Raw genomic sequence first — 23,329 nt, 5'->3', positions numbered from 1 at the left:
ATAGGTACCTGGAGGGGGTGGGTAGGGAGGCCGCGTTGATTTCTCCGCACAGTCCCACAAGCGGACGTGGATTTGGCGGCGAGGGACTGGAACAAGGGGATACTAGTATAAAAGTTATCCACATACAGGTGGTAACCCTTATCTAGCAGTGGGTGCATAAGGTCCCACACAAGTTTCCCGCTAACACCCAGAGTGGGGGGACATTCTGGGGGTTGAATACGGGAATCTCGCCCCTCGTACACACAAAACTTATAAGTGTACCCTGAGGTACTCTCACAAAGTTTGTACAGCTTCACGCCATACCTCGCCCGCTTAAAGGGAACATACTGGCGGAAAATGAGTCGAGTCTCCCCTTGAAAGCAATGAGAGACTCATCAACAGCGACCTTCCTTCCAGGTATATAGGCCTCCAAAAATTTGGCCCTGAAGTGATCGATGACCGGCCTGATTTTGTACAGGCGGTCATAGGCAGGATCACCTCGGGGGGACATGCTGCATTATCTGCATAATGCAGGCATTTCCGAATTGCCTCAAAACGGGAACGTGTCGTGGCCATACAGTAGAGTGGGGTCTGGTAGAGGACGTCCCCACTCCAGTACTGCCTGACACTGGGTTTTTTGACTAGACCCATGTGCAGCACAAGGCCCCAAAACGTCCTCATCTCGGCTGCACTGACCGGAGTCCAGCCACCGGACCTAGCCAAAAAGGAGCCCGGGTGTTGAGCAATGAACTGTTGGGCGAACAAGTTGGTTTGCTACCCCATCAGATTCACAAAGTGGTCACTGAAAAAAAAACTAAAAAAGTAATATTCAGTGAAGCCCACTGTGGGAATCTGGATTCCTGGTTGGCCAACAAAGTCAGGAATCATGGGATCAAAATCCTCTGGGGTACACCAGACAAGTTCACCGGTAGGTGAACTTATCTGGTGGGCCGGAAAACTAGTACGAGCCCCAGGGCGGCTCATACTAGTGTGGGCCACAGGGTCCCTGGCATGGGGGCCCCCTGGCTCCGCCTGTCGGCGTCTCCGCTGCCATGGGGGCTCATCATCATCACTAGATGATGAGGAGGACGCGAATGACAAGAGGAAAGTGGGGTCATCCTCGTCCTCACTGGGGCTCTAGGAGTCGGAGACAAGCAGGGCGTATGCCTCCTCGGCCGAGAACGTCTGGCGGGCCATAGGGGAGTGTGTGTGCGTGTGTGTAAAACTTTATTTAGTGTGTGGGGGGGGACGGGTGTTCACGTTCACTACCCTAACCCACCCTAAACCTAACAGAAAAAAATAATAAAAATAAATAAAAATAAATAAAAGACCCAAAAATTTAACAAAAAATTTTTAAAACGATTCAAACTCGCTTATCAGCGGTGTGATGGGCGATGCGCTAACAGTGGCTGGATGCTAAGAGTGCCGGCCACAATCAGCGCACGCACACACAAAAAAAATAATGTGTTTTGGAAACTATACCCCTACTTTATTTTTTGTTGTTGACTGAGCTATGTAAGGGCTTGTTTTTTTGTGGGACAAGATGTAGTTTTCATTGGTACAATTTTGGGGTACATAAGAATTTTGGATTGCTTTTTACACCATTTCTTTGGGAGGTAAAGTGGGCAAAAATTCTTTCAGTGTTTTTCATAAAGAATTTTCACCAATGTAACTGTGTGAGGGCTTGTTTTTTTGTAGGCCTACAGTAAAAGTATTGTGATCCTTTTATAGGGCAGGTTGTTATGGATGCGGCAATGCCAATTATGTATACTTTATTTAATTTGTTTTCATTTTTTTAATAAATTAACAGGGAGCAGATGGGGAAAAGCCATTTATTTTATTTTTTATTGGAATTATTTAAATGTATTTTGTTTTAACTTTTTGTTTTTTACCAAGTCCCACTTGGATCTTGAAGATTGCTGTACAGTACACTGCAATAGTCATCTATTGCAATGCACTGTACTGTCAGTTTTATGCCTCATTCACATGTCAGTGTTCGGTCAGTGATTTACTTTAGTGATTTGGAGCCAAAAAAACAGATGGGGCTCTAAACACAGAACAGGTGCAGATCTTTCCCTTATACCTTATGTCTGTGGGGGCTCCACTTCTGGTTTTGGCTCACAATCACTGATGGAAATCACTGACCAAAATACTGACTTGCGAATGAGGCATTACACTGACAGAAGGCCTGATCAGACGCTGCCTATGGCAGGGTCTGTCAGACTTCAGTACATGGCACGTCTGGAGTCATTGTAAGGCGTCCAGTTGCCATGGTAACCATCGGGACGCTGATGGTGGCAGCTCCATTCCTGAGCCACCACCATCTCAATGCAGTAAGGCTGGGGGGGGGGGGCAGTATGACACAGTGCAGAGGCAAGATGTGGGCATCGGGGGCACAAAGGGGGCATCAGGGCACAGGGAGCACAAAGGGGGCCATACCTTATTTAAGGCCTGAAATCAGAGCCTGAACACATTTTAACAGTGCCTATGCTCCGATTGCTTAGTCTATACAGTATAAAAGAAGATTCCACGAGTATGGTGAGTGGCGCCTTTTCCTATTTCTTCAGATGATTACTAACCAATCATAGTGATTGCTGGCAAGGGACCACTCTGATTGGTTCTTTACCAGCTTCTCCCATGTCTTTGCTCTCAGTGAGAGTGGAGACTCTGGGACTGTGACACTTTAACAGTTCGGACGTAGCTGTATGTCTGATTGCAGCAAGTTACATGCAATCAGAACATACATGTATGTCCATTTGCAGCAAGGGGTTAAAGTGACCCTACAGTTCAACCAAATATTTTTTTATATTAACTGGGAATAAACAGAACACTTTCATGGTGCCCTTCTTTTAATTTTTTTAGTTGTACACCCGTCAATTCTCTGGCTCCTTTTCTGCAATCTAAGATGTCTGCACTGCTTCTCATACTGCCTGCTGTATATTGTGTATTTAATAGCCCAACACACTTCCTGCTGCCCTTGATATGGCCAGCATTGCTCACGTGAACAAGGCTGGCCAATAAAAGAGTAAGGGTGGACAAGGTAGAGTCAGAGATAATGCGAAGCTTGCAATTGCAGGGATGTAATCTTTTTATACCTTGTAACAGACAGCAATTAGCAGTTTCAACATCACCAACAGAACAAACCGTCTGGACATTGCCATTGCAAGGGTGTGCTCTATTAACACTATAGCAATGAGAACTAAGCAACTTTGACATAATATACACTCCTCAACGTTGAAATTGCAGCACCAAGAAAGACAAGCCATATGGTTATGCAAATTGAGGAAGTAGCAGGTGTTGCTAAAATATGCAAATAATAACATTTTCAAGCACCTAGCTCTAATTCGGGTGCATAAAAGTAGAATTGAAAGCAAAGTTTTTCATGAAACCTCAAAAATTGGTGTGGGATGAATGTGCAATTGGTCAACTTGCAACTTGTCGCCACTTGTCACAAACTGAAAGGGACAGAAACTCTGAACTGAGAGATGTTGGTTTCGCTCTCTGGAAGATCGTTATGCAGATTGGCCATAGACCTTATAGGGAAATTTTCTGGTGGGCCAATGCCCAGGGGGCCACCTGGGCCCTCCTCACAGCCAGCCAGTGGAAGTTTTTGGGAATGTATTTTGTGCTGCTGGCATTATTTTGTGATGGACTGTGGTATTTGGCTCTGTTGGGGTGCCTGCCTTCGATCAATTTGGACCCAACTACAAAACGGGGCCACTTTTAGTATTTTTTTCCATGGCCACTTTAAGTTGCCAGTCTGCCCCTGTCATTATGTGCCTAGGCCGATATGCTAGTACTGTTCAACATTGCATGGCCTGGTGGTTATGAGAACAATGATGAACTGGAATGACAGCAAGAGGTGCACAGAGGCAAACCCTTGCTTGGATGGATCGTCTGTTTAGAGGAATAGTGCATAGTGATCCATTGTGTACTGCAAGTGAAATTGGACATCATATATGAAGCCTAGGGCGGCGAGCAGTGTCTACACAACCATCAGAATGCATTTGAATGAATTTGGGTTACGAGCCAGACATCCAACTACAGGTATTCCATTGACCTCACACCACCACTCTGAAAGGCTATTATGGTGCACAGCAAGATTGCAATGGAGGTCTATATTCTATACTACTGTGAGCAGCCTGTGTGGCCTAAACTTGCTAACATGGGCTGCAGCCTCTCTAGACTCAGGGGTGCACCACAAATGAGGCAAGGTGAGGGGATTGACTCAGGCAGCACCAGGTAGGGGCAAGAGGGGGGCAGCGGAAGGGGGATTTTCTGTTTCTGCAGTATAGTATTGGGAAGCACAGTGGGCACAGTATTTGGCGCTGTATTACCCTGTATGTTTTATAGCTTCGTATGTACTGTTTTCCAAGTATGTCTTTAACAGTAGGACTGGAGGGAAGGGGTAGGTTAAGAAATTGGCATTGGGAGGTTGGGGTGCCGTTTCAGTTTTCACCTCAGGCAGCAGAAAGGCTAGGTGCACCCCTGTCTAGACTTGTCTCCCATCAAGCACATCTGAGATGTCAGTGGTCCACAATTGCAAAGGGAGCTACCTGCAGCAGATCTTGATAATTTGCCTGCCCAAGTGCATTCAGCATGACAGCACCTTTATCAGACAACTATTAATAACCTTGTTTATACTATGCCAAGATGTAAGTGATTGTATTTCTGTGCGTGGTATTCATAATCATTATTGAATAAATCAAGATGTTTTGAATATTTTGTTTCCATTTTTTATTCTTTGCATATCATTAACATGTCTATTGATCTTGTGATTTCCACAATTCCACAACTTTTCATTTTTAGTGCTGTAATCTCAACGTTGAGTATGATTAGAATACACTGTTTGGGCACACAGAACAGATTTTGTAGTGATTGCAACCACTTGATAGCAAGCAGATTTAGCTTCATATACAGGTGAAACTCGAAAAATTTGAATATCGTGCAAAGTTAATTTATTTCAGTAATGCAACTTAAAAGGTGAAACTAATATATGAGATTCATTACATGCAAAGTAAGATATTTCAAGCCTTTATTTGTTATAATTTGGATGATTAGGAAACCCCAAAGTCACAATTTTGAGGTACCCTTTGCTCAGGGGGTATGGATTAATTAGCTGACTAGAGTGTGACACTTTGAGCCTAGAATATTGAACCTTTTCACAAAATTCTAATTTTAAGTTGCATTAATGCAACTCCTTTTAAGTTGCATTACTGAAATAAATGAACTTTTGCACAATATTCCAATTTTTTGAGTTTCACCTGTAAGGCCTAGTTCACACATCAGTGATTTGGTCAGTGATTTCCATCAGTGATTGTGAACCAAAACCAGGAGCAGGTTGAAAACACAAAACAGCTGCAAATCTTTCCATTATAGCTTATCTCTACATAGGCTCCAATCCTGGTTTTGGCTCACAATCACTGAACAAATCACTGAAATATGAACTATGCCTAAAGAAGTGCTAGCTTGGCATGCACTGAAAAAAATAAAAAGTGTTACTTACTCTCAGAAAGCCATACAGACAAGTAGACATCCAGTTGGTCAATAGCTTTTCAACAACTGTCTCTGTTCGTCTTAGCATCAACTTTGGCTGTTTGTTACTTGATTGCTCAATGAGATCTTTAATCAGTCTTTCAAGTAGCCCAGTGAGATAGAGTAGATTACTCTGAAAGTTAATGGTCAGGAAGGATGCAAACATACATCTAATAAAACAATAAAGAATTACAGGTTATGATTTGCTTCCAATATATAATTACTAGTGTTGAGTGAATCGAAGTTAACTAATTGGACTTCGAGCCGAATATCAGGAAAAATTCAATTTGTCATGCAGCCAAATTTCCTAGCGCTTCGTGGTAACAAATCAATTTTCCCTGAAATGGCAGTAAAAAACAAAAAAATACATACCTCATCCATTTGCTCGCAGAAAGGCTGTCGTGGCCATCTTGAAAATGCATTAACTCTTCCATGCACTGAGTGACGTCACTGCGCCCGGGCATCGCGTGAGATTTGGCGTGTTTTCTTCAATCAAGATGGCCGCGACAGTCTGTCCGTGAGCAAATGGATGAGGTGAGTACTGTATTTTTCGCCCCATAAGACGCACTTTTTTGCCCCCAAAAGTGGGGGAAAATAGCAGTGCGTCTTACTGGGCGAATACTGCCATTACTCTACTAAAACTGAAACATCGCGGGCCCCGATGCTGGACAGCGCGGCCTACGATGTATCAGCGGGGAGGGAGGAGGGGCTGGAGGCCGAAACCTTCTGGAATCGCAGCGGGGCCCGGTACAGTCACTGTACTCTATTACACCGGGCCCCGCACACAGCAGTATTCATATGTAAAGTGGAGAAATCCTCTGCGGTAGGGAAATCCACCTAGTACTCACTATGAAACTCCCATACTAGCAGGCAGGCTGGCCGGTCACTCACTTCATCAGGGGCATGCTCCGCCTGCTTCATTAAAAAAGTGGGAGGATGTACATGACGAAGTACTAAGTGAATTGCCCTACCGCAGAGGATTTCTACACTTTACATATGGATTGCCTACACTTTACATATGGATTGCCTACCCTTTACATATGAATACTGCTGTGTGCGGGGCCCGGTGTAATAGAGTACAGTGACTGCACCAGGCCCCGCCACGATTTCAACACCAGTTGCCGGCCTCCAGCCTCTGTATTGAGGGTCACTACACTGTATAAAATGCTATATATGTGACATCCACAGATCCCCCCATAACAGTGTCATCCACAGATCCACCCCATAACAGTGTCAACCACAGATGCCCCCATAACAGTGCCATCCACAGATCCCCCATAACAGTGCCATCCACAGATCCCCCATAACAGTGCCATCCACAGATCCCCCATAACAGTGCCATCCACAGATCCCCCATAACAGTGCGTCATCCACAGACCACCATTAGTTCAAAACCCACCAAAAGCACACCTTTTGGTTCAAAATATTTTTTTATTATTTTCCTTCTCAAAAACCTAGGTGCATCTTATGGGCAGGTGCGTCTTATAGGGCGAAAAATACGGTATGTATTTTTTTGTTTTTAAACTCTGATTATGCCCTGAAAGACCTCAGCACCGTTCCCTGTCATCGCACCTGAATTTTCTTTGTTCACTTTGGCCAAATAGCTGAATTTAATGTTTGATAACTTCGCTCATCTCTAATAATTACAATCACTTCTACAGGGTCACTTGAAAGTCTACATGGACTAGAATGATAAGACATTTGACTGGAAGTGGCATTCAAGCACAATAAAAGCAAATTTTTAAAAGGAAAATATATAAATTACTGTAGTTCTTACCGATCCTTGATTGAGAAATCAGTCTGTTTTTCCAAGGTGTGGATGAGTAGAACCAGGAAATTTTGATTCTCGAATAATGTCTTCAGAGTATTTACTATTTCCTCATCTTGAGTTGACTTTCTGGTTTGGAATGGCTATAAGCAGTAAGATCCTATTTTATTATCATTGTTGGCCCATGGAAAGAAAAGTGGCAGTTGGCTGGGTTGGTATGCTCTCATTTCTTCCTCAAACAGACTTGGATAATGAAATATCAGGGTGCCAGTTTGCATTTAGATGCAGGTATAGTATGGAATATGGACACTGTACACAAAATACAGTGATAGTAATGATGGTAAGGAATGTGTTTCTACAGGTCAGATAATGGTGGGATATGATGTTTAAGTCTCAACCAGACCATAGCTTTTATGATTAAGGGTAAAAAAAAGATTACTGATTAAAAGGGTTTCCTGGTATTTAGATATTGATGACCTGTCCTCAATATCAGCTGGTGGGGAGGGGGGGGGCACCCGGCACCCTTTCCCCAGATCAGCTGTTCAAGGAAGCTGCTGGTGCCAGAAACTATACAGTGGACATGGTCTGAAGCACAAGTCTCCGTCTACTGTGTAGTGACAATGCCGATACTACAGCTCAGCTCCCATTCAAGCAAGTGGGAATGATCGATCGGCCCAGGTGACCTGCTGCAGCTGTATTCAAAATAAACTGGCCACTAAGTGATCCAGTTCAGTTGGCTGCAATTCTGTTGCTTTGTACATGCAGCTTACCTAGACTGTATTTAGATTCTATATATCTGTGCCATATAAACAAATGTACAAAGTGAATACACACTTTGATTCATGAACTTGATGAATCCGTTAGAAAAACATAAATTTGATACACGTTTCCTTTTCAGTGTTCAAATTTAGAACATATCAATGGTAACAGCCTGAACTTGGAGCTGCAACATCAAACTGCACATCTACTTTCACAAAAGGGTGGATGTCACTGTACAAGATGGAAGCTCACAATTCTGTAGTAACTTTACAGTGCAAAGATTCTACTCACTGATGGAATATTTTCACATAGTTTTTCACATAAATCTTGTTTAGTTTTGTCAACCTAAGGAAAAAACATTTTAATTAATGCCATCAAAGTTATAAAATGTATGAATGTATGTCTTGTTGATTACCTATCATCTATTCTATAGCTATCTTTATAGAAACCTAATGGATTTTATAATAAAAGTTTCATGGTGGCCATAGTGATGAGCGGCAGGGGTCATATTCGAATTCGCGATTCTTCGCGAATATTTTGTAATTTGAATATTCGTTATATTCTACGTTTTTTTTCTCCAAAAATAGGCAAGTTAATGATCGCGTAATATGCGAATTTTCGTAATGCGCATTTTTATTGCAAATTTTTTAATTGCCAAGTAAAAACATGATTCCTCCCTGCTTCTTGCTTGTGGGCCAATGAGTCATAGCAATATATCGAATATATTCATTTTTTCAAATATTCGTAATATTCTAAAACAAGAATATATAGCAATATAGCGAATATTTGAAAAAACAAATGTAGAGCAATTTAGCTAATATAGTGCTATAATCTTTTTTTTATAGTTATAATTTTTTTTCCAATCTAAACTTCAGATGAGAAAAAAATTACAACTATTAGACAAAGAAGATTATAGTACTATATTAGCTAAATTGCTCTATATTATAATTTTTTTTCGAATATTCACTATATTGCTATATATTCTTGTTTTCGAATATTACGAATATTCGAAAAAGCTAATATATTCGATATAGCGCTATATATTAGTTTTTTAGAATATTCACCATGAGTCATTAGCCCACAAGCAAGAAGCAGGAAGAAATGTTTTTACTCAGCAATTGAAAAATTTGTGATAAAATTCGCATTACGAAAATTCGCAATCAACACTACTCCTAAAGTCAAATATACTGCAGCCTTCTCATTGGCCCACAAGCTAGAAGCAGGGAGGGATCATGTGTACAGATTTTTTTTTAAAAATCTCGAATATTGGAAATTACGAATATATTTCACTATATTCTAAATATTCGGGAATTTTTTAAGTACCTATATTCGCAATAAAAATTCGCAATTCGAATATTCGTGATCAACACTAGTGGCCAAAATGCTTTTCTCATTCTGTGTACAGGGCCAATCCAGTTTTGGCCTCCACAACAGATTCCTCTCAGACAGATTGGTTGCAATGAATACGCTACTCAAAAGCAAAATTATGTTGTCAAGCAGCACCCCAGCTCTCTGTTCATCTCACTTACAGTAAATATCCAGCCTAAGGGTCCATTCACATGTCCGTATGTGTTTTGCGGATCTGCAAAACACGGACACCGGCAATGTGCGTTCCGCATTTTGCGGACCGCACATTGCCGGCACTCTCATAAAAAAGGCCTTTTCTTGTCCGCAATTGTGGACAAGAATAGGACATGTTCTATTTTTTTGTGGAACGGAAGTGCGGATGCGCAAAAGCGGATGCGGACAGCACATTCCGGACCTATTGAAAATGAATGGGTCCGCACCTGTTTCGCAAAATTGCGGAATGGATGCGGACCCATTTTGAGGACGTGTGAATGGACCCTTAACAATACCATAATTTATGCCTAAATGAGTTCCTTTGCACAGCTATCTGTGACTTTTCCCCACTCACGCCAAGTCGAAAAAAGTGGGCATGGCGTGGGCAGGGAAGGGGACGGGCTGGTTGGCCCATCTCATTTACCATTTTCTACACCTGGTTTAGGCATAGAAAATGGTCTAAATGTAATAAAGCACCGCCACTGCAGGGCTTTATTAAGATCAGCGTCTAAAACGCTGGTATTAATAAATGTGCCCCATAGATTCAATATTTCAAATTATAATATAATCAGCAGCCACCAGTAGAGGAAGCTTCACTGCATTCCCTTATACATTGATGACACTGTATGCAGTTAGCGCTTATGACAGAACTCAAATCATGTTTTGCCATCTATTAGGGTCCCTTATTAAGACCGGCGTTTTAGACGCCAGTCTTAATAAGTCCCTGTGCTGGTGGTAGATCGCCAAAGATATGTAGAGGTGACGGCCTCTACCTAACTTCGGTGTATTCACTGCCCATTCTAAATGTAAGCCAACTTCCTTGCTGTCTTAAATTTAGACCATTTTCTACGCCTAAAACAGGTGTAGAAAATGATGAATGAGGCGAGCCTTCCAGCCTACCCCCTTCCACGCACACGCCACAACCCCTTTTTTTAGACCTGGGCTGGGAAGAAGTCGCAGATTCTGCCGAAAAATGGCATGTGACAGAATCTGGAATGTTTGTAATTAGGTTTATATTGTATTTTGAGCTACATTAATAGTTAGGTAGGCTTGACTTATTCTTGGGTTTTTTCTTAGATTCAGATAAAGTCTACTCTTCACCTAAGTTTATGATGTGATTTGTAATTATGTGAATATAAAGCTAAACCCATAAAAGAATCCATCATATGCTCATCTTTTGAACCCTCTTCCGTGCAACAAAATACTTTTCTATTATACATATTTGTCCTTTTTGTCACCCTGTTATTATTTGTAATGTTATAAACTCTATTATTTTCTGCCTTTATCCTTGAATACTTGCTTCCCAGTTTATTCTCTGACATAAGACTGAAATAACCAGAGATTTGCCTACAATATTCCCCAACAAAATATGCATTTAGGAGTTGACCATAAAAAAACTAGACAACAGGTTTATATATCTAATTGCCTTTAAAGGGGTTTGCCACCTTTTGGGGGTTTATAGCAGATTTGCAAAAGGGAAACATGCTTACCTGGGTCCTGACCTCTTTGCTCCTGTCCTCAGCTTCCTCGAAGGGGTGCCCCCCTGTCAACATCCACTTTGACACCCAGTTGACGACGGGGAGCAAAGGAGCCAGTACCAAACGGCAACCCCCTTCCCCCCAAAAGGTGGCCCACCACTTTAAAAAGATTATTAGTGGGTTAAAAAGCACAAATTACCTCAGGAAATAAAGTGTTTAAAGCAAAATGTCTGTAGTCAAAGAATGGAATGGTCCCTATTGATTCCACGGTCACAACTTCTTTATCTGTCTGGAGTTCTGCAAAACCTGCACAAAAATATCATCTATGAATGAAAATTTTTACTCAAACTTTCAAGATCATATCTTTTTTTGATTGATGTCAATGGAGGGTTCACATGCATTTGTGGTCACCTAAGAATCCACCCATTCTTGAGATTAATGGGGGGTCCCACCAACCAAACTGATCTTACTTACATGTCTTAAATGTCAGTTGTAATACAACTCTTTCAGCCAATTCCTGTACATTAGCTCCCGCCAGAATATCTCATCCAAGCAAATGTCTAATAACTCCTGGCTACTATTCTTTGTCCCTGTCACCTGCTGAGCCACCATCAGTAATTTCTAGGCCTTATACAAGAGGCCAAGGAGTCTAGGCTCCGTCTCAGTAATGCTACCTGTGGGCAACTGGGTGGGCCCACAGAAATCCCACTACTGTCACCTGTATGAAAGATGTCCTCCTCACATATGGAAAGCAAATCACATTGCTGTGAGGAGCAGAAGAGTAGAGGGGCAAACTCTCTGCTATATGATAGCAAGCCTGCATGGCTTTAAATTTGTGGAAAGAAATTGCCAACTATGGTAATTAGACGTTATTTTAATCAACGTGGCATAAGTGAATATTTGCTTGTTACTGCAAGCTCAGGGCTTTGGCTATTTATAATTCTAGCTCAATACAGAATTAAAGAGGACCTATCACCATGAAATGCAGAGCAATCTGCAGGCAGCATGTAATAGAGCAGTAAGAGCTGAGCAGATTGACATATAGATTTATGGGAAAAGAATCAATAAAACTTTATTTGTACAGTGGGTCTTATCTGTTATTGATAGTATTCTCAGTGTAAGTGTGTATACAGAGACAGCTGTCAGTCACTGATAGTTGTACATGGGGGAGTTGTTATCCGTGATCGATGGCATTCTCAGTGTAAGTATGTATACAGAGATAGATGTCAGTCAGTGATAGTTGTACACAGGGGAGGTGTTATCAGTGATTGATAGCATTCTATGTGTAAGTGTGTATACATAGATAGCTGTCAGTCACTGATAGTTGTACTCGGGGGAGGTGTTATCAGTGATTGATAGCATTCTATGTGTAAGTGTGTATACATAGATAGCTGTCAGTCACTGATAGTTGTACACGGGGAGGTGTTATCAGTGATTGGTAGCATTCTCTGTGTAAGTATGTATACAGAGATAGATGTCAGTCAGTGATAGCTGTGCTCAGGGGGTTTTAAGTTCAGAAAAAGCATAAATATAAATATATAAATTACAAGAGTCTTTACCCACAAAACTACATATTAATCTGCTTAGCTTTTCTTGCTCTATAACATTCTGCCTGCAGATTGCACTGCATTTCGTGGTGAAAGGTCCTCTTTAAAGAGGTTTTCTGGTTTTATATAAATATATGAACATTTCTACAACTTTCTAATTTAGGTTGTGCTACAATTCCTAATTTTTTAACGATATTAGGGTACTTTCACACTTGCGGCAGAGTGATCCGGCAAGCAGTTTAGTCGCCGGAACTGCCTGCCAGATCCGGCAAAACGTATGCCAACTGATTGCATTTGAAGACTGATCAGGATCCTGATGCGTCTTAAAAATGGATTGCAAGAATGGATCCGTCTGTCCGTTTGTCATACGGACAAACGGATCCATTTAGATTTTTTTATTTCACATTTTTACCGGTCTGCGCATGCGCAGACCGGAAGGACGGATCCGGCATACCGGTATTTTGAATGCCAGATCCGGCACGAATACATTCCTATGAAAAAAAATTGCCGGATCCGGAATTCAGGTAAGTCTTCTGTTTTTTTGGCCGGAGATAAAACCGTAGCCTGAACGGATTGCTCTCCATTCAGAATGCATGGGGATAAAACTGATCAGTTCTTTTCCGGTATAGAGCCCCTAGGATGGAACTCTATGCCGGAAAAGAAAAACGCAAGTTTGAAAGTACCCTTAAGGTACTGTCAGTGAATAGAAACACTATTGTTTGTATTCACAGGCTGAAATCCCATACATACAATTAAATGCAGTGTAGACAATGCTACATGTTCAGGTTTTTTTTTATGAAGGAAAAGAGAAAGTATTATGGGCAGATACTACTGCTACTCTTTTTTTGCCTTCAAAAACTGCATCTTGAACCCTGAACATGTGGCTATACAAGATGCTAAAAATCTTTGACTCCAGACTCATACTTTTTAGCAAACTAGCAGAGAGATCTGGGCAGCTTATTCTGCTGTTTATTTGCAATGATACAGTTATTAAACAGCGTTATTCAAAGTCTAAAATACCCCCACCCTTGGGGGGGAAGATGATGGGTGTATCCTATAACAGGCCGCTTGGGGATGAGTCTCCCTAGCTGCTAGGGAGGCTCGTCCCCGTCACGGCCTGCTATTGGCTGCTCCTCCCCGTCGCTGGATAACTTGATCCATGCGACAGGGAGATGGAATAACAAGGGTGCCATGGAGCAGGTAAGTATAATGTATACAAGGGGCCTGGGCATTGGGGGGGATATTTTAGACTGTGGATAACCCCTTTAAGCATTATTAACCTAAAACCAGAAAAACACTGTAACATCTGGCACATTCTTATATTCTCAGGGTTATGAACAAGGCCAAAGAATGTGGTAGTGAAATAAACAGGAATACATATGTCTCTCTCTCACTCTCTCTCTGTGTATATATATATATATATATATATAATGCCCCAGAGTGGCATTACCACTTCTGCACCCCGCTACTATCTCCTATGGTCTAATATAATGTCATCTGTGTATTTCTAAAGCTTCAAACTGTCTATGTTATCATGTAATGTCTATGTATCATGTAATGTAGGTGGCTGCAAATATGGCAGAGCTACATTTACCTACAGTGGAACCTTCTTTTTCATTCTAACCCCCTTCCCCTGTGGTGTGGTGGGCATGTCCCAATTGCTGCAGGAAGGATGGAGTTCTAGTTAGAGTGAGTTCCAGCTTACCCCCTGCTAAGGGAGGTTGTGCAGGAGCATGTCCCTGCTGGACGTGCCCTGTCTAAGCCAGCTAGAGCACCTTCAGCTCTGCTGGACATGGAGGCCACAGCCTGAAGGAAGCTATAAGTTATACAGCCAGAGAGCAACAGATGTAGCAAAGAGGAGCTTGCCTGCCAAAGTTTTAATGCTAAAGCCTACTGGAACCAAGACAAGTCTGTAACCCGCTGTTATTCAACTTCATCACAACGTCTGGACTCAAGTAATTTCTTTCATCCCCCCAATCAACTACCCCTTATTTGCTGCTTTGAAAGACAACGCCTGGGGTTCAGCATATCCAGGTAGGAGCACCATGACGCATACAAAACAGTAAAGGACATTGTAGGCCACCCTATACCTCTCGGACATTCCTACACCTGGGTACCACCACCAACACCGTTTATTTAAAGGGAATCTGTCCTGTTGCTTCACTGCAACTGACATCACAAATATATCTTAAAGGGACCCTTTGCCGCTGTCGGACGTTGCATATACAGTACAGACCAAAAGTTTGGACACACCTTCTCATTCAAAGAGTTTTCTTGTAGATTCACACTGAAGGCATCAAAACTATGAATTAACACATGTGGAATTATATACATAACAAACAAGTGTGAAACAACTGAAAATATGTCATATTCTAGGTTCTTCAAAGTAGCCACCTTTTGCTTTGATTACTGCTTTGCACACTCTTGGCATTCTCTTGATGAGCTTCAAGAGGTAGTCCCCTGAAATGGTTTTCACGTCACAGGTGTGCCCTGTCAGGTTTAATAAGTGGGATTTCTTGCCTTATAAATGGGGTTGGGACCATCAGTTGCGTTGAGGAGAAGTCAGGTGGATACACAGCTGATAGTCCTACTGAATAGACTGTTAGAATTTGTATTATGGCAAGAAAAAAGCAGCTAAGTAAAGAAAAACGAGTGGCCATCATTACTTTAAGAAATGAAGGTCAGTCAGTCAGCCGAAAAATTGGGAAAACTTTGAACGTAAGGGCTATTTGACCATGAAGGACAGTGATGGGGTGCTGCGCCAGATGACCTGGCCTCCACAGTCACCGGACCTGAACCCAATCGAGATGGTTTGGGGTGAGCTGGACCGCAGAGTGAAGGCAAAAGGGCCAACAAGTGCTAAGCATCTCTGGGAACTCCTTCAAGACTGTTGGAAGACCATTTCAGGGGACTACCTCTTGAAGCTCATCAAGAGAATGCCAAGAGTGTGCAAAGCAGTAATCAAAGCAAAAGGTGGCTACTTTGAAGAACCTAGACTATGACATATTTTCAGTTGTTTCACACTTGTTTGTTATGTATATAATTCCACATGTGTTAATTCATAGTTTTGATGCCTTAATAGTCATGAAAATAAAGAAAACTCTTTGAATGAGAAGGTGTGTCCAAACTTTTGGACTGTACTGTACATATATATATATATATATATATATATATATATATGTCTATTGTGGGGTTTCGCTCTGGTAGACAGGATTAGTGGACGCAGTATAGAGGCAACAAGTTCTTTGGATCAAACAATTCAGTGTTTTATTCACACTTTAGGCAAGTGACAAAACAAGCAGTCATAATCAAACAAAAAGTTACCTTGCTGTGTTGGTGGTAATTCACACCTCGCGGCAATTCTGCCTCAAAGAGTCCTTGACCATAGCAGCACCAACCTGTTTTCAACCGGTATTTGACCTCACCTGGCTGTAAATCAGCCCAGCAGCACATGCTGGGAGGAAAATACCTGTTTTCCCAGACAAAACCTCTCACTGTGTCACAATATATATATATATATATATATATATATATATACTGATATACAGTCAGGTCCATAAATATTGGGACATGGGCACAATTGTAACATTTTTGGCTGTATACACCACCACAATGGATTTGAAATGAAACAAACAAGATGTGCTTTAACTGCAGACTGTCAGCTTTAATTTGATGGTATTTACATCCAAATCAGGTGAACGGTGTAGGAATTACAACAGTTTGCACATGTGCCTCCCACTTGTTAAGGAACCAAAAGTAATGGGACAATTGGCTTCTTAGCTGTTCCATGGCCAGGTGTGTGTTATTCCCTCATTATCCCAATTACAATGAGCAGATAAAAGGTCCAGAGTTCATTTCAAGTGTGCTATTTGCATTTGGAATCTGTTGCTGTCAACTCTCAAGATGAGATCCAAAGAGCTGTCACTATCAATGAAGCAAGCCATCATTAGGCTGAAAAAACAAAACAAACCCATCAGAGAGATAGAAAAAACATTAGGTGTGGCCAAAACAACTGTTTGGAACATTCTTAAGAAGAAGGAACGCACTGGTGAGCTCAGCAACACCAAAAGACCCGGAAGACCACAGAAAACAACTGTGGTGGATGACTGAAAAATTATTTCACTGGTGAAGAAAACACCCTTCACAACAGTTGGCCAGATCAAGAACACTCTCCAGGAGGTAGGTGTATGTGTGTCAAAGTCAACAATCAAGAGAAGACTTCACCAGAGTGAATACAGAGGGTTCACCACAAGATGTAAACCATTGGTGAGCCTCAAAAACAGGAAGGCCAGATTAGAGTTTGCCAAACGACATCTAAAAAAGCCTTCACAGTTCTGGAACAACATCCTATGGACAGATGAGACCAAAATCAACTTGTACCAGAGTGATGGGATGAGAAGAGTATGGAGAAGGAAAGGAACTGCTCATGATCCTAAGCATACCACCTCATCAGTGAAGCATGGTGGTGGTAGTGTCATGGCGTGGGCATGTATGGCTGCCAATGGAACTGGTTCTCTTGTATTTATTGATGATGTGACTGCTGACAAAAGCAGCAGGATGAATTCTGAAGTGTTTCGGGCAATATTATCTGCTCATATTCAGCCAAATGCTTCAGAACTCATTGGATGGTGCTTCACAGTGCAGATGGACAATGACCCAAAGCATACTGCAAAAGCAACCAAAGAGCTTTTTAAGGGAAAGAAGTGGAATGTTATGCAATGGCCAAGTCAATCACCTGACCTGAATCCGATTGAGCATGCATTTCACTTGTTGAAGACAAAACTGAAGGGAAAATGCCCCAAGAACAATACTATCTGCACATTGTAAAAAAAAAAAGTAAGCACCACATTATTTTCTGTCCGCCGCCACAAAACAATCTGGAAGTGCCCCCCCCAGGGGTAACTTATACAGGGGGTAATATAACTAGGGGTATCAGGGTACATTATTATACAGGGGCTATATAACTTTTATTTTTATTTATATTGACAATTATATGAGTGTGGGTCTGTATGTATGTATGCAGAGTGTATTTGTGTATATATATTTGTGGCTGTGTATATAATATAATTATACATACATACATACGCGCACGGCGTGTGTGTTTGTGGCACACCCTAATGCAATAGGCTGCGCACGCCTATAGGTAACATCACCCGCCGGACCCAACAGCACTAACATTTCCCCCCCCCCCCCCCGGTAAGCGATCTGTCTGCTAGCACCCCAACCCCCTGTCGGCAATCTGTCTGCTTAGCCCCCCAAGTCAGTAGTCTGTTTAATATCCAGCCCCCCCCCCCCCGTTACCGCTTGGGTTGGTCGGCAGGCTCAGTAATGGACGTAAAGGGACGTCAGTGGTGCCGCGGCAGAGCTTGATGGACGTCCCCTACGTGACTTGTCCGCATAGGTTAGAACATGATGACCACACAAAGAAGCAGTCCCCAGAAGAAATTGAACAGCATTTGGTGTCAGCCAGCCAGCGAAAGTGGGGTGCACCTGACCTAGGTGAGCTGCTGCCAGCAGGGGGGAAAGGGGGTGCTGGGGCTCTAAGCTTTGGGGGGGAAGGTCTGCTGAGCTAATGGATGCCCCCCTACGGCAGTAGCACCCCCATATATGGCTAAAAAATTATTGCTTTGGGGGGGTGACACCATTTTCTACCACACTGGGTAACACCAGCCCTAGCAATGCCACTGCCCAAAACACACCTCCAAGACGACCACTGCCTTGCTAAAGAAACTGAGGGTAAAGGTGCTGAGGTGTGGAGCATCTGTAGGGCATCCTCAAACAGAAGATGTAGGATCGCAAGGTCTCATCATCCACCAGCTCTGTGATGTCATAATGGAGGAGTAGAAGAGAATTCCAGTGGCAACCTGTGAAGCTCTTGTGAACTGCATGCCCAAGAGAGTTAATGCAGTGTTGGAAAATAATGGTGGCCACACAAAATATTGACACATTGGGCATAATTTGGCCATTTGTGCTCTTACTTTTGTTACCAGTGATTTAGACATTAATGGCTGTGTGTTGAGTTATTTTGAGGGCACACCAAATTTACACTGTTATACAATCTGTACACTGACTACTTTACATTGTATCTTCAGTGCTTTCCAATGACAAGATAGAATAAAATATTTACAAAAATGTGTGGGGTGGACTTACTTTTCTGAGATGCTGTGTATATATATATATATATATATATATATATATACAGTACAGACCAAAAGTTTGGACACACCTTCTCATTCAAAGAGTTTTCTTTATTTTCATGACTATGAAAATTGTAGATTCACACTAAAGGCATCAAAACTATGAATTAACACATGTGGAATTATATACATAACAAACAAGTGTGAAACAACTGAAAATATGTAATATTCTAGGTTCTTCAAAGTAGCCACCTTTTGCTTTGATTACTGCTTTGCACAGTCTTGGCGTTCTCTTGATGAGCTTCAAGAGGTAGTCCCCTGAAATGGTTTTCACTTCACAGGTGTGCCCTGTCAGGTTTAATAAGTGGGATTTCTTGCCTTATAAATGGAGTTGGGACCATCAGTGGCGTTGAGGAGAAGTCAGGTGGATACACAGCTGATAGTCCTACTGAATAGACTGTTAGAATTTGTATTATGGCAAGAAAAAAGCAGCTAAGTAAAGAAAAACGAGTGGCCATCATTACTTTAAGAAATGAAGGTCAGTCAGTCAGCCGAAAAATTGGGAAAACTTTGAAAGTAAGGGCTATTTGACCATGAAGGAGAGTGATGGAGTGCTGCGCCAGATGACCTGGCTTCCACAGTCACCGGACCTGAACCCAATCGAGATGGTTTGGGGTGAGCTGGACCGCAGAGTGAAGGCAAAAGGGCCAACAAGTGCTAAGCATCTCCGGGAACTTTTTCAAGACTGTTGGAAGACCATTTCAGGGGACTACCTCTTGAAGCTCATCAAGAGAATGCCAAGAGTGTGCAAAGCAGTAATCAAAGCAAAAGGTGGCTACTTTGAAGAACCTAGAATATGACATATTTTCAGTTGTTTCACACTTGTTTGTTATTTATATAATTCCACATGTGTTAATTCATAGTTTTGATGCCTTCATAGTCATGAAAATAAAGAAAACTTTTTGAATGAGAAGGTGTGTCCAAACTTTTGGTCTGTACTGTATATATATATATATATATATATATATATATATATATATATACACACACACACACAGTGAGGAACAGAAGTATTTGAACACCCTGCAATTTTGCAAGTTCTCCCACTTAGAAATCATGGAGGGGTCTAAAATTCACATTGTAGGTGCATTCCCACTCTGAGAGACAGAATAAATAAAAAAATCAGGAAATCACATTGTATGATTTTTAAAGAATTTATTTGTCTTGCACTGCTGAACATATTTAAACACCTGAGAAACAGTAAGAATTCTGGCTTTCAAAGACCTGTGCCTTTTAAAAAGTCCACCTCTACTCCACTCATTTATCTAACTTAGTAGCACCTGTCTGAGCTCTCTAAAGACCCCTGTCCATCCACAGTTAGTCAGATGCCAACTACTACCATGGGCAAGACCAAAGAGCTGTCAAAAGACACCAGAGACAAAATTATGGACCTCCAAAAGGCTGGAAAGGGCTGAGGGGCAATTGCCAAGCAGCTTGGTGAAAATAGATCAACTGTTGGAGCAATTGCTAGAAAATGGAAGAGGCTAAAGATGACTGTCAGTCTCCCTCAGACTCAGAACTGCAATTAGCCCAGAACTACATAAGCCAAGAACTACAAGGGAGGAGATGGTCAATTACATGAAGAGAGCTGGGACCACAGTTTTTAAAGGTCACTGTCAGTAGAACACTACGCCGTCATGGTTTCAAATCATGCATTGCACGGAAGGTTCCCCTGCTCAAGTCATCACATGTCCAGGCCCGTCTGATGTTTGACAATGACCATCTGGATCAGGCATGCTCAACCTGCGGCCCTCCAGCTGTTGTAAAACTACAACTCCCACAATGCCCTGCTGTAGGCTGATAGCTGTAGGCTTTTCAGGCATGCTGGGAGTTGTAGTTTTGCAACAGCTGGAGGGCAGCTGGTTGAGCATGCCTGATCTGGATGATCCAGAGGAGGCATGGGAGAAAGTCATGTGGTCAGATGAGACCAAAGTAGAACTTTTTGGTCTAAACTTCACTCGTCGTGTTTGGAGGAAAAAGGAAGGATAAGTTGCATCCCAAGAACACCATCCCTACTGTGAAGCATGGGGGTGGTAACATCATGCTTTGGGGGTGCTTTTCTGCAAAGGGGACAGGATGACTGCACTGTATTAAGGAGAGGATGAATGGGGCCATTTACTGTCAGATTTTGAGCAACAACCTCAGACATTGAAGATGAGTCAATGCTGGGTCTTCCAACATGACAACGACCCGAAGCTCACAGCCAGGATAACCAAGGAGTGGCTCCGTAAGAAGCATATCAAGGTTCTGGAGTGGCCTAGCCAGTCTCCAGACCTAAATCCAATAGAACATCTTTGGAGGGAGCTGAAAGGCTGTGTGGCTCAGCGACAGCCCCGAAACCTGACAGATCTAGAGGAGATCTGTGTGGAATAGTGGGCCAAAATCCCTGTTGCAGTGTGTGCAAACCTGGTCAAGAACTGCAGGAAACGTTTGACCTCTGTAATTGCAAACAAAGGCTTCTGTACCAAATATTAACACTGATTTTCTCAGGTGTTCAAATACTTATGTTCAGCAGTGCAAGACAAATAAATTCTTTAAAAATCATACAAATGTGATTTCCAGATTTTTTTTAAATTTTATTCTGTCTCTCAGAGTGGGAATGCACCTACAATGTAAATTTCAGACCCCTCCATGATTTCTAAGTGGGAGAACTTGCAATATCACAGGGTGTTCAAATACTTCTGTTCCTCACTGTATATATAGAACATGTCTTATTATTGTCCGCTTAAGGCTACTTTCACACTAGCGTTCAGAGAGGATCCGTCTGGTGTCTGCACAGACGGATCCTCTCCTATAATGCAGACGTTTGGATCCGTTCAGAACGGATCCGTCTGCATTATAGTTTAGAAAAAATTCTAAGTGTGAAAGTTGTTCAGACGGATCCGTCCAGACTTTACATTGAAAGTCAATGGGAGACGGATCCGTTTGAAAATTGAGCCATATTGTGTCAACTTTAAACGGATCCGTCCCCATTGACTTACATTGTAAGTCTGGACGGATCCGTTTGCCTCCGCATGGCCAGGCGGACACCCGAACGCTGCAAGCTGCGTTCGGGTGTCCGCCTGCTGAGCGGAGCGGAGGCTGAACGCTGCCAGACTGATGCATTCTGAGCGGATCCGCATCCACTCAGAATGCATTAGGGCAGTACGGATGCGTTCGGGGCCGCTTGTGAGACCCTTCAAACGGAGCTCACAGGCGGAGCCCCGAACGCTAGTGTGAAAGTAGCCTTACAGACAAGGACAGGACTGTTCTATTAGGGGCCAGTTGTTACGTTCCGCAAAATACACAAAATGCACATGGACGCCATCTGAATTTTTTGCGGACCGCAAAATACATATGGTCGTGTGCATAAACCCTTAACCTGCTAAAACTATAGGGGCTAGCCATCAGAAAGTGCAGAGGTTACATTCACACCCAAGCCATGGTGCCTGAGGAAGCCCAAGGTCCCACTGCCATATAAGAAGGCACCAATATTATTTGAAACATGGCAGGCGGGGGCTCTGTAACAGCTTTTGTATTGGGTCACATTATCTCTTTTCATTTTCATCATGCAGACAACTTGCTATTTGTGACATTGTGTACTGTGCATATTATTACCACCCTTACCCTCCCATACAATTTATTGGAAAGATAAAGTGTACAAAATAGTCATAATAACAAGTCAGGCCATTGTCAAGGTTTATGCTGAGTAAACGCACCTTCACGAATCTCTTTCCTTATTTCACACTCCAGTTCTTCAAGCTCTTTGCTCAGTTTCTGGCTCAGTTTTTTGGATTTGTGTCTTGTGATGAAAATGGCAGCTGTATATATGATAGAGGACATTTAATACACATTACTAAGATGGGGCATACAACAGCTACAATTCTTTAAGCAGCTTATGTGATGTGTCCCTTGAATTACTGAATATATTGTATGTACATCTATATGATTGCAGTTTCAAAAGTGTTTACTTATAAACCTCACAAATTTCCAAAATTAATATAGTAGAAGTGTACATAAAATTTTAACACAATGATTTGATATCAAACAGTCTGATCACGTATGCTATATAGTTTTGGGGGTCATTTATCAAACTGGTGTAACGTAGAACTGTCTTAGTTGCCCATAGCAACCAATGGGCATTTAATTTTCCAAAGGAGCTGTCCAAAATGAAAGGTGGAATCTGATTGGTTGCTATGGGCAACTAAGCCAGTTCTACGTTACACCAATTTAATTAATGACCGCCTTGGTCTTTATGCTCCAGAGGTAGCACAGGAATTGCTGATCTTAGAAGTGCACTTCTATTAAAGGGGTTGTCCGCTTTTTTCTGTTGAAAACAGCTGATCGGCAGGGGTGTCGGGAGTCGGCCCCCAACTGATCTGACATTGATGACCTATCGTGAGGATAGGTCATCAGTAGAAAAAAACTGACAACCCCTTTGAAATAAAAAAAATATTTCACTTGACATTTGACTTTTTTTTTTAAATGGCTAAACTTTGATTGAGCCACACTACTAATATCCCAGAA

The 23,329-nt window shown here is 42.1% G+C and overlaps 1 protein-coding gene across 1 annotated transcript in view; it reads right to left on the bottom strand.

Moving 5' to 3' along the window:
* Nucleotides 1-23,329, bottom strand: part of PLXNC1 (plexin C1) — a 168,387-nt gene that overhangs the window by 57,645 nt on the left and 87,413 nt on the right. Inside the window, exons 16-20 of the mRNA XM_040408849.1 lie at nt 22,522-22,623; nt 11,279-11,385; nt 8,333-8,386; nt 7,292-7,425; nt 5,486-5,684 (exon numbers count right to left, since the gene is read on the bottom strand). Of these exons, the coding sequence (XP_040264783.1) occupies nt 5,486-5,684; nt 7,292-7,425; nt 8,333-8,386; nt 11,279-11,385; nt 22,522-22,623 (596 nt within the window). The remainder of the gene's footprint in view (nt 1-5,485; nt 5,685-7,291; nt 7,426-8,332; nt 8,387-11,278; nt 11,386-22,521; nt 22,624-23,329) is intronic.

This window comes from Bufo bufo, chromosome 1, assembly GCF_905171765.1.
Source record: "Bufo bufo chromosome 1, aBufBuf1.1, whole genome shotgun sequence".
Taxonomy (NCBI): Eukaryota; Metazoa; Chordata; class Amphibia; order Anura; family Bufonidae; genus Bufo; species Bufo bufo.
The sequence above is the reverse complement of the archived record's forward strand: the minus strand, read 5'-3'. Positions and strand labels throughout refer to the sequence as shown.